This window comes from Protopterus annectens, chromosome 1.part2, assembly GCF_019279795.1.
Source record: "Protopterus annectens isolate FY-2018-M chromosome 1.part2, PAN1.0, whole genome shotgun sequence".
Taxonomy (NCBI): Eukaryota; Metazoa; Chordata; order Ceratodontiformes; family Protopteridae; genus Protopterus; species Protopterus annectens.
The window spans coordinates 882991641-883007629 of record NC_056727.1 but is presented as its reverse complement, the minus strand read 5'-3'; the positions used below and the strand labels follow the sequence as shown (position 1 = coordinate 883007629).

The 15989-nt window shown below is 45.7% G+C and overlaps 1 protein-coding gene across 1 annotated transcript in view; it reads left to right on the top strand.

Annotated features, from left to right (window-relative positions):
• Window positions 1–15989, top strand: part of CCDC107 (coiled-coil domain containing 107) — a gene marked incomplete in the record, with an annotated part of 750510 nt that overhangs the window by 410418 nt on the left and 324103 nt on the right. Inside the window, 1 exon segment of the mRNA XM_044059421.1 lies at window positions 14–66. Within this exon segment, the coding sequence (XP_043915356.1) occupies window positions 14–66 (53 nt within the window).

Here is a 15989-nt window from a genome sequence, read left to right as displayed (position 1 = left end):
GGGGGGTTCACAGACGGAGAAGATGCTGAATTCTTTATTAACTCAGTTGGATCCATTAACTAAATGGTGAGCAGTCTTGCACAATGTTTTTAAAGATTAATGCCAGTGTTTGTAATGATAAAGTTTGTGTTGCTGAGCAGCCTGTTAATAGCATTTAGTGGTGTTTAGTTGTGGAGCTTGTGAATCAGCTGATCTAGAGCAAAAAATGGTGATTGGTAAGCCACATAGGGTAAAAAGAAATAAAAACTTTTTTTGGAAGGGTATGCCCCTCTTGACCCACACACTTCGTTATTTCTGTTTACTAACGCTGAGGTCATATAAATTCTAGATGAGCGCACATCCACTCCCTACGTTTTTGTCATCTAACCATGTAAGTGTACAGGTGGCTTCCCAATTGCTGACTTTTTTTGTAAACACCTTTACTGAATTGCAAGAAATCCATGCAGGCAAAGGATACACACGGCATAAAAACAAACGATTTATTTAGTTAAAAACGTGTAAGCGCTTTTGAGTAGTACTCCTACACTTCATCAGACATAAAATTCTATCACAAGCCTAAATGTTTTAAACACTGTAAAACCAATCACTGCTAGCAACCTTTTCCCTCCAATTAAATAATTAGTGGAAACCAAGTGATTTAAAGTAACCTAGCACTTTAGCAAAAATAAGTACATTTTTAGTATGTTCCAACCACAACTTATATAATAGATTTCAGATATAATAAATAAGACAAATATTGCATATATCTAAACAGTATAATATGCATTATACATAAACAATCTCATCATGCTGTTGCAAATACACTGATGTTTTGGAAAATTTAATGCAGAACTGCATCAGCAAAGGCTGAAACAGTCCTGCCATCCACATAGTTAACTAAGTATATACACCTTATGTGAAATTTACAATAAAAAATATTAAGAAAGGGGAGGGAGACAAGGTTAACAGATGTAACTAAGCCTTCTGTCCTTTAAAAAGGGTTTGAGTGACAAAGCTTCATTCATTACATCTGCTAACCTTGTCCCTCCCCTTTCTTAATAACTCTCTTTGCCTTGGCTGTTATCTATACATCTTTTTATAATAGTTATAGGTGTCTGCTTATATATATATATATATATATATATATATATATATATATATATATATATGCACATACTCCTCATATACTATTTATTTGTTTATTTATATATTTTCTGTTTTTACTGTGTTTTTATATGCACACATTTTTATGTTAGCAGTACTTAACTATGATGTTTAGTATATATTTTCTGTTTTTACTGTGTTTTTATATACACATATTTTTTATGTTCGCAGTACTTAATTATGATGTTTAGTTTTGTTTACATTTATTTTTATATATTTGTATTTTTGTTTGTTTGTGTTGTTTTTTGAACATCTTAGCAGATTGATGAGTGTTCCTGTAGCAGCTCTATTTTTTATTGTAAATTTCACACAAGGTGTATACTTAATTAACTCAGGACTGCTTCAGCCTTTGTTGACGCAGTTCTGCATTAAATTTTCCAAAACATCAGTATATTTGCAACAGCATGATGAGACAGTTGATGTATGATGCATATTATACTGTTTGGATGTCTGCAATATATGTCTTATTTATTATATCTGAAATTTATTATACAAGGTGTGGTTGGAACATACTAAAAATTTACTTATTTTTGCTAAAGTGTTAGGTTACTTTAAATCATTTGGTTTCTACTAATTTAATTGGAGGGGAAAAGGTTGCTAGCAGTGATTGGTTTTAAAGTGTTTAAAATGTTTAGGCTCATGATAGAATTTCATGTCTGATGAAGCGTAGGAGTACTACACAAAAGCGCTTGCATGTTTTTTACTAAATAAATCATTTGGTTTTATGCCATGCGTGTCCTTTGCCTGCTTGGATTTCTTGCATTATATTTTTGGAGCCTGGTCTGGACTTTATCTGGTACAGTGGTTTTGCGTTTGCCTGTCCCTACCTTTACTGAATTACCAGTTAAGACATAGGCAAACATGCATTTATATAAAAGAAAACAAATCATATTAACGTGTTTTTAGTTACAAACATTATACATATTTTTTGTATAACTATCATCAGTCAAACATTACACAAAGTTGCTCAATTCCTACTTTCCCGTAAATCTCACTCCAAAATATTATTTTGCATGTATTGTTCCCACAGTTTCCATTTGTTGTGTGTAATTTGCAACTACCCTTTTCTAAAGATCCCACTTCCAGTTGTTTTATCTCTGTTACAATGTTTAGTACTTCAGGTACAGTCGATTAAGATTTTGATTTCCATTATCTAGTAAATGCTGTTTTGGCAGCCACCAGAAATTGATGACTTCTTTTTCTCTAAATGTTTTTTCCACTCCATGTCTGTTGACCATCAAGCCTTCCTCTTGTAGATCTCAAGCCCATTCTTTCTCAGAAGTGGGGGAGCCCTAGCTGCACCCAAGTTAGAGCCAGCCAAAGGGATCAGTCTTGCAGTCAGCCATGGAGGAGTTTGTGCTCATGCCAGTGCTCATTATGTCCAGCTGCCATAGAATAGCATCCTTATCTCCCTACATCATGATGGATGTTCTTCATGTTTCACTGTTGTAGTCATCACACTTGGGTTATCTGCCTGCAGGTTGCCCTCAGTCGGCCCGAATACCAGAGTCTTGGGATTTCTGCATCGGATGCTGTCGCCTCTTCCACGATGTCAGCTCGTCAGGGGTATAAAACATGCAGCCAATGAATTACATTAGCGTTTCTTGCGGTGTGGGAGCCCGAAACAGAAGCAGTTCGCAAGTGCCTGTCTGCCATTACCTGAAACTTTTGTTTTTCGAGTTTCAGACCTGAAGTCTTCTAAAACTAAGTACCCCGTTGGGGATCCTTTTTTCTTGCTCTAACCAATGTCAGAAAACGTTAACAATTGTCCTGCCTGTGGAAAGCAAATGCCTCACAGAGATTTTCATTCTTACTCCGTCATCTATTTAGGCCCAGACCACGACGTTCCTCACTGTAGGTTTTGTGCCTTGTTTAATGCCCGAACTATTCGTCGTCAGGCTATCTTTGTCGCTAAATTCTTTCGCTGCTGTTCTCTGTTTTCTGAAATGGCTTCCATAAGCCATCCAACTGTCGATCTTCTGAAAAAACGTAAGGATAAAGACAGATACAGACCGCATAGGTCCAAAACTGCCGACGACGCTTCCGTTCAGCTAGTCGCCAGTTTGCCGGTACTCAGGCAGTTTTGCAGCCCTGATAACCGCTTCTACAGATTCACAGGCCTCTGCTGAGACTCATTCGGAGTCCGGAATGCCACGAGTTGCTTCTTCATCTATGGAACCTGTGGATGTCTCTACCTTGAATGGGTCCAGAGCCGCAGTGCAGGCACCGGCTTCTGAGGGTGTATTCCAACATTCCGATGTTTGTATTAAACTGACAGCTTCATTTTTGACTAAAAATACTGAGATTCTCAGTCCCAGAGTTCGCACTACGCCTAGAAAACCGATGACCAAAGCGCATGTTCCAGCTCCCTTGCCACAGAAATAAATGCTTAGAATGGCTGAAGACCTTATAACTTTAATTAGGGGAAGCCAGCCTTCCCCCTCTAAAAGACAAATAATTGATTTTCCGTCTGATTCTACAGACCATGAGTCTTCTGATGACTCTGATCCGTCTGATTACCAGGACGTATCATTATCTACCTATGAGGATTCAGAGGCAGAGGATTCCATTCCCTCTGCCTCCCCTCCAGAGGACTTTTCTTTTGGTGAAACCTTGCATACTTTAAGAGAGCATTTCCACTGGGAATGCCAGTACTACCCACAGTCCAAAAAGAGACTCAGAGAATTTTTAGACTTGCCCCAGCACAGGCCTCTAGCTATTCCCCCTGTCCTGGACATTGTAGATGATGTCTTCATGTAATCCAGTCTTACTCTTGATACTTTACCACCAGCTCCTAGAAAGCCTGACGGGTACTACAGAGTACCTGACTCTCACAATTTTCTCTCTCTTTAAGAATCCCTCTGCGGATCCAGAGACTATTTCCCAGGGACCTAGAGGCATTAAGGCTACTACAGCCAAAAATCCAACCCCTTCGGACAGGGATTCTAGAGCTTTAGACAGATGGGTTAAGAAGGTATATACTTCTGCAACTCTTGCCTTCAGGGCTTTGAATTGCCAGTTTCACATGTTGAAGTACCAGCAGCATATTATGGAACTAATTAAACAAAAAATGTTGTTGCTTCCAGATTGTACAGAAAATAAAGATTTACACAGCTAATGCATTCTGCAAACCAAGTTAGTAAACATACTTTGTAGTCTGGTTTTGATACCTTAGAAGCATCTTGCAGGGCTGCTGTCACTGGGTCTGTACTGAGAAGGCATGCTTGACTGAAGGAGCAAATCTTGCCAGACCATGTCAAAGCAAAATTATTAGATGCTCCATTAAACCAGAAAAAATTGTTTGGCACAAAAGCAGAAGAAGTTCTTAAAAAGATGGAGGAAAAAGCTAAATCTATGCAAACTGTTAAAGATTTTTTACAGGTGCAGCCACCTAGATTCATTAGGCATTGGCCTTCTAAAAGCTGGTCCTTTCCAGTCCCTCCCAGACATTCTCAGTCCAAACCCAGAGGCAACAGGCCACCAAGACTACAGTCTCAGGGTATGCAGAGATCTAAAGAATGGAGTGCTCCCTCCTCTAAAACAGGGAGTGGTAAGCCACCCCCCTATGGAAAAAGTTCACAATGACTTGTTTACCTTCCTTACCAGCAAAGCCCACGTACTTGCACCCCTTAGGAGGAAAACTCACCCTGCATGCACAAAACTGGATGTCCATTACCCAGGACTGGTGGGTCCTAAACATTGTATCCCAGGGATACAGATTCTACTTCCAATCACTGCCAGCCCCAAGCGGGTTGCCAGACCTTCCTCCATACCAGTGGGCAGAGGCTCAAAAGTAAGTACTTTCTCTTCTCAGTATCAGGGCTATTCAACCTGTGCCTATAGAGCAAAGGGGGCAGTGTTTCTACTCCAGACTATACCTGGTGCCCAGAAAGGAAGGTTGTCGGCACCCTGTCCTAGATCTGTCAATTCTCAACACCTTCTTGCTGGTCCCAAGATTCAAAATGTTGACTCTGCAACAGCTTCTTCCTATGCTAGACAAGGACGTCTGGCTAGTCACCCTAGACCTAAAAGAAGCTTATCTGCACATCCCCATAAGGGAATCTTGGAGGAAATATCTATGTTTCGGGGCAGGCTGTATATCAGTTCTCTGTACTTCCCTTTGGCTTATCTACTCCGTCCAGGGTATTTACAGAGTGCCTGGCTCCAACCATTGCATACTGCAGGCAGAGAAATATTCAAATTTACCCATACTTAGACAATTGCCTGATTCAGGCGGACAGTCAGGAATTGCTACTTCAGCACCTGGCATTTGTAAAGAGGCTTCTAATTTCTCTGGGGTACACCATCAACGAAAAGAAATCACAACTGGTGCCCAAAAAGAAGATTGTATTCCTGGGAGCAAGCTTGAACACAACTTCTCAGATGGCATTCCTCACTCCAGAAAAACAGACTTATTTGACAAATTACTTCAAACTAATGGCCACCAAAACCCAGCTATCTGCAAGAAAAGTACTGCAAGCCCTAGGGTTCATGGCCTCATGCATTCTACTAATTCCATATGCAAGACTGCATATGAGGAAACTTCATTGGTACTTAAAAAGTCTCTGGTGTCAGCATTCTCAGGACCTGGAAACACTGAATCTGAAGTAGGAAGACTTCATTCGTCTGCAACCTGTGGGTATCGGATCCGATCTCGGATCCGAGCCGGCAATTCAAAAGCTTAGGCTCCGAGCTCCTAGCTCCTCCCTCTTACCCATAACCCCTTGCCAAGCCCTGACTGACCTCAGATTTCGTTTGCCGCTTTTCAAGAAGCAACGGAATTCTTGAGCTCCTGGCGTGGTTTTGAGATAAGTAGTTTTCTGACAGGAAAATTGTTCAAATTCTCCTTTTTTGTTACATTTATAGTTAGTGTTGTGTGTGGTTAAGGCTTTCCCTCCCTCTTTAGTTAATTTTTCACGGGTTTTTCGTAGTTTGTTTGTTTGTGTGTGTGTGTTTAGGCCTTAGGTGTTATGTCTGAAGCCCCTAAGGCTGTCTTTTCGAAATACAGTGTGGCCATAAGCTGTCCCCAGCAGATGGCCACACTCTGTCGTAAATGCTTGGGGTTGAACACCTGTCTTCTGGTTGTACCATTTGTGCAGGGTTCAACCCCGGGCTTTAAGGAACGGAGGTCGAAGTTAGTGCTGGCGGGTCTTTTACCCCCAGATACTGCTTCGGCCTCTGCCCCCTCCAGTCAGCAACTTGTTGCTGTGAGTTCTCCCCCTCCGGCTGGGACTCAACCTCCCTTAAAATGCCGGAGGAAGGATTCTAGTAGGGAGAGACAGAAGGAGAGGCACAGGAGAAGCACCACAAGAGGAGAGGCGAAGCTTCCAGCTCGGCTCCTCCATCTAAGCGGGCTTCCCCTGTGCCTTCTAGCTTTCCTCCTCCTCGGCTCCACTCCCCTCGGTTCTCTCCTGGACCCGAGGAGGAGGAGGCTAGCCCTTCCAGGAGGTCACCGAGGCGGTTCTCTAGGTCGCCGGTGGCCTCCTCTAGATCGACCTTTTCGATGAGCGAAGCTGATATGGACCGGATGATGAGGAAATTCATCCAGGCCCAAATGCAAATGGGAGTGCTCCTAGCCCCCCCCAACCGGGAGGGCTTGACCCCGTAGCTCCTTCTCCGACCCATACCACGGGTTGGAGCTTTCGGCGCCGTGCAGATTTGGATCCGGGGTGGGTCGGATCCGATGTCGGCGCACCTCGGATCCGTCCCATCCCTTGAGTGCTTGGTGCCGGACCCGACCTCTCGGAGCCGAGGCGAGCCTCGGATCCGAGGGAGCTGGTGTGTCTTCGGCTCCGTTCAGGTCGGAGCACACTGGTCTCGGATCCAACGGTTTCGGCTCCGACTCCGATCCGTCGTCGGATCCGAGTGGGTCGGCTCGGGGCTTAGAAGCTGGCTCCCCTCGGCTTTCAGCGTTATGGAAAGGGCACTGTCGAGGACATCCGGACCCCGGTCCCTGCCACGGCTCCATCCGCACTCCATTGCAGTTGGGCCAGGCCCCACCAGCGGTCCCAGGGACAGCCCGCCTCGGTGTCCCAAGTGGTTCCCTTGGAACATCCATCTGCTGAAGAGTACTCCTCGGACAGCCCCGATGAAGTACCTCGGGCGCAAGTGCAAGAGGAGGCACATGGACTCCCCTGAGTCCGTCACTGAAGACACGGACTTGGATGAAGGGAAGGCTCCCTAGGTCACCCCTGAGGCGTCTCATTTGGAGACATCATGGAGATGTTAAGGATCAGGGGGTGGTCTGCCCCAAGGCTTCTTCGGACGAGTCTGTGTTCTTGGAGGCATTCGAGGCGGCCCTTCTACCTCTTGGGTGTCCCCTCCTGCTGACCCCTGGTAGATCTTATATCTATCAGGCGTGGAAGGATCCGGACACCATTGAGCCTATCCCAAAGCGTCCGGACCGCATTCTTTCTCCTCCATCAGACCGCACCCACTGGAGTAAGGGTCCCCAGTAGATGCCATGATGATGGCTGCAGCCACGAAGAGGAATTGGCCCAGGAGAGTCCCTCCGTCCATCCTCCGGGCAAGGAGTCCCATTCGATGGATCGAATTGGGAAGCGAGTGTTTAGTTCAGCGACCTTCTCCTTGAGAGCTGAACTACATGGCACATGTCATTAGGATGCAGCGAGATCTGATTAAAGAGTACGCTGCATCTCCCCGAGTCCATCTCGAGTGAGGATAAGCAGGTTTATTCCACCCGAATGGCCACTCTCAGATCTGTATCCAATACATCTATGCGGCTGCTGTCTCATGCTACTGAGGGAGCCGCTAGAGCCAGCGGAGCAGGCCTTGTCATGAGGCGACAGGCCTGGCTCCGCCATTGTGATTTTGCTGAGCCCTTTAAGGCGACCTTCGAATGCCCCTTTCGATGGTTCTGCCTTATTTGGCAAGACTGTTCGAGACACTTGTCCAGGCGAAAAGGACGGGAAGACGCTGTCTGCCGTCGGAGTCCGCTTCTCAGCTCCCCAGAGGTCCTTCTCTAAGAACCAAAAGGGACAGAAGAAGATGTGGTTCCGAAGTCGCAGCAGTCCCAGCCTGCTCCGGATAACCAGTCCTTCCGTGGCAGAGGAGGACGGGAGGTCGTGCCAGAGGCAGGGGCTCCTGGCAATTTTGGGTCCAGAGAACCTTCTCTGAGAGACCCACGCAGCAGCCCTGAAGGGTTGCCCGGCTGTCCGTCTCTGGAGGCAGTCGGGGCGTTCGATGCACCTGACTTCTTGGGAGTCCATAACAACAGACAGTTGGGTGCTTCACTCATATCAGAGGATATTCAATACCCCTAATCAAGATCCCCAAATCTCGCGGCCTCCCAGATGTTCCACCCGACCAAAGGGAGGCGGCAGCTCTAATCGAGCAGCTACTAGGAAAAGAGCCATCCAGCGCGTCCCCAGATCAAGCCGGATTAGGGTTTTACTCCAGGTTCTTTTTGGTGCCAAAGAAGGCGGGGGACTTAAGACCAATTTTAGACCTTTCCCTGTTGAACCTGTCAGTAACCAAGCAAAAGTTCCGGATGGTCACCCTGCAATCTATACTCCCCCTTTTGAGGGAGAACGACTGGATGTGTTCCATAGACCTCAAGGATGCGTACTACCACATTCGAATGGACAGGCGATCCAGGAGGTTTCTTCGCTTCGGCTGGGAGCCAGTCACTATCAGTTCAGGGTCCTCCCTTTGGTCTCACCTCAGCCCCAGGGTGTTTGCCAAGGTGTTAGGGGTGGTAGCGCCCCACCTGAGGCCCCAGGGATTACAGGTCTTTCCGTGCCTGGGCGACTGGCTCCTGACTGCATCATCAAGGCATCTTCTGTGCTCAGCCAGGGATTACTTCCTTCAACTAGCACCAAGGCTGGGCATAACGATCAACTGGGAGAAATCTTTCCTGAATCCAACTCAAATTATAGATTTCATAGGAGGAAGACTAGACACCAGATCAATGCGAGCCTTCCTCACCCCAGACCGTATCGTCAGCCTGAGGTGTCATGTGATAGCAATCCTTCAACCGTCACCAACTGCAGCTTCGGTCCTGAGGGCCCTAGGTTCTATGGCGGAAGCTATCCCGCTTCTAATTCATGCCCGCTTACGCATGCGGGTTCTTCAATGGACCCTTCAAGTTCAGTGGTCTCCTCTTTGTTCGTCTCTAAACGCTCCGATTGCGGTCAGCAGAGCGTGCAGGGAGTCCCTTCTGTGGTGGCTTCTTTCTCCGGAGCCCCTAGCAGGAAGACCCTTTTGCGCTGCATTTCCCCGAGCCACAGTGGGGGGGGCATTCTGCGGGAAAGATTGTCCAAGGCACGTGGAATCCCACAGAGACATCATTGCATATAAATGTCCTGGAAATGAGGGCGGTGCTCCTAGCGTTACAAGCACTTCACCACGTTCTTCCTACAGGGACTATTGCGATTCAGACAGACAACATGTCCGTAGTCTGGTATATCAACAAGCAGGGAGGAACCAGGTCTTATCCCCTTTGTCGAGAGGCCATGAGAGTCTGGGAAAGGGCAATTTCCACCAAACGCTTTCTGATAGCAACGCACATTCCGGGAAAGTCCAACATCCTTGCGGACAAGCTCAGTCGCACCATCCTTTCTCCACACGAGTGGTCCCTAAATCTTCAAGTAGCGAAGAAGATTTTTGCCGTTTGGGGCAACCCTGATGCGATCTTTTGCTTCTCCCTCAACGCCAAATGCGACAATTTCTTCGCTCTACTTCCCCACCAGGAGTTCGAGGATGCTCTGGTGCATGCTTGGCCTCGGTCTCCTTTATGCCTACCCTCCACTTCCTCTGATGCAGAGGTTTCTGCAGAAAGCCAACAGTTTGGGGAGCAGAATGATTCTCATTGCCCCATTCTGGCCTCGACAACCTTGGTTCCCCTTGTATGGTCTCACAAAATCAATCCACCATGGATTCTGGATCCAATTTCGATCTCATCTCTCACCCTCTGGGAATGCCAGTTCCCAATCTGGACCCTGAAGTTGACAGCTTGGCTGCTCCAATTCCAACCTTAATTAGGACTCCGGTATCTCTTCACCGATCAAAGCAATTTTGGTGGCTGCTCATAAACCTTCTACCAGACAGGTTTATCGGAGTAAATGGAAGAGGTTCTCTATATGGGCAGGGCAGAGAACGGTGGATCCTTTTTCAGCACCTATCTCTGCGGTGCTAGAATTTCTAACAGACCTCTTTCATCAAGGGGCCAGTTCTTCCACGATTAAAGTGCAATTGGCAGCTATATCGCATTATCACATTGGAATGGACACAGTTCCCCTTATGACAGCGAAATTATGCAAATCCTTTCTCAAGGGAGTTTTTTTATTAAGGCCTCCAGTCAAGGAGGTTGTACCGCCTTGGGATTTGTCTTTAGTCCTGCAGGCCCTTACTGCTCCTCCCTTGAGCCTGCAGCTTCTGCTGATTTAAAATTCCTTTCCTGGAAGACTGTCTTTCTGGTAGCTATCACTTCAGCCAGAAGGGTGTCTGAGCTTCAGGCTCTTTGTGTCAAACCGCCTTACCTTTCTTTCTTCCCTGATAGGGTGTGCCTCAGGACCAATCCATCTTTTCTTCCGAAGGTCTCTTCTGAATCAATATTAACCAGTCAATCAATTTGCCTGTCTTTTTCCCAAGTATTCAAACAAAGGGAATACAAATTGCATTCATTGGATGTTCATAGACAATTACGTTTTATATTAACAGGACAGCTGGCCACAGGAAATCAGATCAGCTGTTCGTCTCCTTTGCTAAATTTGCCCTGGGTAAAGCAGTGTCTAAAGTCACTCTGTCTAAATGGATTGCTAATTGCATATTGCAGGCATATGACACTTCAGGCAGACCTGCTCCTCAGAGGGTTACGGCTCATTCTACTAGGGCAGTTTCTCGTCAGCCGCCTTTAAGTCCCGTGTATCATTGGATGATATCTGGCAGCTACTTGGGCCTCGCCTCATACTTTTATTTCTCATTACAAGGTGGATGTTGTTTCTAGAGGAAGAGCATCCTTTGGCTCAGCGGTGCTCGGAACATCCTTCCATGATGGCGCCCAAGATTCAGGTAGCTAGGGACTCTGTCCCACAGGTTGCAGACAATGAAGTCTTCCTACTTCAGATTTAGAAGTTATGTACTCACCATAACGTTCCATCTGAGTAGGTGACTTCATTCGATGCAACTCATCCCTCCATCCCCCTGACCTTTATAGAGCGAGTATTTATGCTGTTTTAGTATACTGTGGTCAGTATTTGAGGCAAACTCAATCTGAGGTCAGTCAGGGCTTGGCAAGGGGTTATGGGTAAGAGGGAGGAGCTAGGAGCTCGGAGCCTAAGCTTTTGAATTGCCGGCTCGGATCCGAGATCGGATCCGATACCCACAGGTTGCATCCGAATGAAGTCACCTACTCAGATGGAACGTTATGGTGAGTACATAACTTCTAATTCCTATCATTCCTTGTCTAAGGGCAGAGTTCCTTTCGTGGGCAGAGGCATGCAATCACAACAAGGGACTTCCTTTCACTCAACCCCTCGCTGCCCAAACCCTGACAACAGACGCATCAGACTACACATGGGGGGGATCACATGGCAGGCAAATGCATTCAAGGCAAATGGAGCCCAGAACAAATTCCTCTGCATATCAATCAAAAAGAAATGCTAGCTGTACAGAATGCTCTGACAGCCTTCAAATGCCTTATCCTTCCAGGACACCTCCTGATAAATACAGCCAACACCACAGTTATGTGGTACATAATCAAGCAGGGGGGAACTCATTCCTACCCTCTCTGCAGGTTAGCCATGGCCCTGTGGAACACAGCCCTGAGCAACCAAGTGCACCTGCAAGCTCAATTCCTGCCAGGCAAACAAAATTCACTGGCAGACGACTTGAGCAGAAACATTCTACTGGACCCACACGAGTGGAAACTGGAACCCAACTCATTCAAACTTCTAATCCGCAGGTGGGGGACTCCAGAGGTGGACCTCTTTGCCTCCCCTCAAAACCATCAATTGAGCAAATTTTTTACCAGAAACCCCCACAGCCAAGCGTGGAAAGTGGATGATCTATCCTTTACATGGGAAAACCACTCAATTTATGCCTTTCCCCCTCTGCCCCTCCTCTCAAAAGTACTACTCAAGATCAAACAGGACAGGCCAAGGGCGATCCTTATTGCCCCGGACTGGGCACCCCAGCACTGTTGCCCCCTCCTACGCAGTCTGACAGCAGTGCCACCGTGGGAAAGATTTTGCATCCACAGCTGCAAACCCTGAACCTTGCAGCCTGGCTTATTCCCTGAATACACCACCAGCAACCCTCGGCAGACAGGTTCTGGACATCATCCTTGAGGCCAGAATACCTAGTACTAGGAAATCCTCTTCAGAAAAGTGGAAAAGATATTGTTCTTGGAGCCAGTCTCAAGGAAAGGACACAGCTGTGCCCTCCTTCCCACAAATCCTAGATTACCTAGCAGAGCTACTCCACAAAGGCCTATCCTTCTCATCAGAGAGGAGCTAACAATTTATGGCCTCTGAGGAGAGCACACACCCCTGCCTGGGACCTTAACTTTGTACTAGCGAGGCTCACGCTTCCCCCCTTTTGAGCCTGCTGCTACAGCAGAGTTAAAATTCCTCTCTTGGAAAACAGCTTTACTTCTGGCCATCACTTCAGCAAGAAGAGTGTCCGAGTTACAGGCACTAAAGGCTGTGGAACCCTTCATTATTTTCCATGTGGACAGGGTTTTCCTCAGGGCTAACCCATCATTTATGCCCAAGGTGGTATCCACTGTGGCGTTAACCCAATCCATCCATTTACCAACCTTTTTTCCTAATCCTCAGAATAAAGGGGAAAGGATTCTGCACACCTTGGACGTGCACAAACAGCTCAGGTTCTACCTTGACAGAACTAAACCTTTCAGAAAATCTGACCAGCTGCTAGACAGCTTCGCTACAGGGGCAGAGGGCAAGGCCATTTCGAAGCAAACAGTTTCCAAATGGATAGCACACTGCATCCATTTATGCTACAAACACCATGGAAAACCTACCCCATAGGGTATCAGAACTCATTCCACTAGGGCTACCTCAACCTCTACAGCATTCCTCAGGGGAGTCCCTACCAGAGACATCCTGGAAGCTGCAACCTGGAGCTCTGTACACACCTTCATCAAGTGTTACCATTTACCTTTTTTTTCTAAATCCAGATTTGCCACAGCAGTCTTGGCCTGCTAGCCAGCCCCAATACTTCTTGACTGCCTCCACCCTTCCTCAGCTTTGGGAATCAACCCAAGTGTGATGACTGCAGCAGTGAAACATGAAGATCATAGTACAGTTGTGTACACTTACCATAAATGTAGATGTTTGAGTGTATTCACTGTTGCAGTCCTGGTTACCCTCCCTCCAGCCCCCTGTCTTTTTTATTCTTTCCACCTATTTTCTTTTTGGCCATATCTTATGGAAATTGTATTTACTTTTTACTGGAGGTGTTCCACACCATGTAATTGCTTCCTATTTTGGGGGCTTCTGACATCTGGGGCAAGAAAAACTGATGTAATGGCGTCGGCTGCATGTTTTATACCCCTGACGACCTGATGTCATGGAAGAGACGACAGCATCTGATGCAGAAATCCCAAGACTCTGGTATTCGGGCCGACTGAGGGCTACCTGCAGGCAGATAACCCAAGTGTGGTGACTGCAACAATGAATACACTTGAACATCTACATTTATGGTAAGTGTACACAACTGTACTTTTTGCCTCACCCCTTCCCCAAGGTAGGGGCCATCTGTTTCAAGGTGGACTTTTATTGTCCCCTTGTTGGGGTACTATTGGATGCCACTCTTCTTGCCGTCTGTTATTGAGCACTTCAGGTATGGGTTTACTTCTAGTGTTTCTGCTGTGGCCCTAACACCACTCCTCGTGACAGATTTCAGCATCTGTATCACCATAACAACTTCCTCTGTCATTCCAGGATGAATGTGTACTGCCATACATGTCCCAATGGGGGAGGGTCATCACCATCTTTGAATTGCCACGCCTATATCCTCCCTGTAATGGCGCTTGTTGTCATGCAAGTCTCTTCTTGCACAGAAGCAGTTGTGGCCACTGGAACTCCTCTCCTTCCTCCATTATGGAAGAGCCATAAGCTGCTTTTTTCCTGGCCTCTCTTGCTCAATCATTCCAGCGCCTGCGTTGCTACGTGAACTCTGGTCAGCTGGGTTGCAGTGAGACCTTTATCCCTCTCAGTCATTGTACAGGGTAATTGCTGTACTTTTGTCCATGACTATTTGAAGCACAGACTCTTGATTCCCTACCACACAAATGTGACACCATTTATGGTACTGCACATAAGACTGTTATAGCTTGAAATCTCGAACGTTAAGCTAAAATCAAATGAGCATTGCTTCCCGTTGTGCTATAACTACATTACATTATGTTATATGTACTTGTCCACAGCATTTAAAGAGAATAATACACAACATTTTATTACCCTTAAAGGTAAAGTAGCCAATGCTAGCACATTTACAATCCTACATATGTATTTTTTAGCTGCATCATTAGCAACTTCAAATTTCTACATATGTATTTTTTTTAACTGCATCATTGTCTGAGACAGTGACTCACTTCTTTAAAAATTAAGCTAATGAAGACCTTTTATTCGTAAGTGGGAGGCAGTAAAATCTAAAGATTTTGCCAAGGATAGTTTGTAGGGTTGAAATTTTGTGGTCTCAGCAATCCTGTATTAGTAATTTCCCCACAAAAGACTGAAAATTTGTAAATTTTATATCTTTATAGGTATGCAAGAAGGAAAATTTCTTAAGCATAAATATGTCATGATGTGATGTATATCTACAGCATTCACTTAATTTCTTACCGCAAGAGGCTTGGGTTAAGAAAGTCAGCCTTTGACTCAGAATTACATACCTTCCGTATTATCCATTTTCATAATCAGGAGCTTAAAATGTCTTTAAAGAGAAGAATGTTTACCTTACAGCTAGAATATGATCTTCCCATAATTGCCACATATATAGCCTTACAGACCTAGCTGCATCAGAAGCTTCAACATTTACATGTGGTCCAAGTGCAATTGTAGTTCTGTGTCATATTCTAAAGTCATGCTGTTCCCTAAAAAGAATAACATGTATCTCACTGATCCTATAGCTGTGTGGCTATATTTATCTAGGTTTTCTGTAATTGAAGGGGTAGTTGACAAATGGTACAGTAATATTTTTCTCTAGTTGAATTGGAATCATTAGGTAAATAGTTACCAGTTGCCTTTTTGTTTCTGTGCGTATTAGATTTCTAAAATGACAGGTTGCAGATGTGTCATGACTGCTTCACAGTAAACTCAAAATTAGTTTTCAGAAACTGAGAATGATGAGAGTTGGCTCTGATTCTAGAAGTCTTTTGCAGTGGAATCTCTTCTGATAGGTGCAAGAGAGTACCCTTGGATAAAACAAGCTGATGTTACTGCCACTCATGCGTTCATAGGTAGGTGCTAAGGTATTGGCCCTAGGGCCTATATAAGCCTAGCCAAAAGGCACCCTGGCTTTCGCCACCCAAGAAAATTGTTTTCCTGTGCCCCTGTCAAGCAGAGCCACAGAAGTGATCCCCGGGATGAATTTCCTATCTCCCATTCAATCATCAAGATTTTTCTTGAAGAGTGCCAATGAGGAGCTTTGATCTAGATAGGTAGTTTGTTCCAGAGTATGGGAATTCTCTGGAACAGGATTCTATCCCTCCAGCATGTCCTGTTTATTGTGGTAACAAGGTTTAGGTCCCTAAAGCGTGTAGCTTGGAGGGATTGGGATTTCTTTAAGTGGAGCATTTCCAATAGCTCTGGGTTTGACATAGCTTTGTTTGTTAGGCAGAGATCACCTCTGAGTAGGCG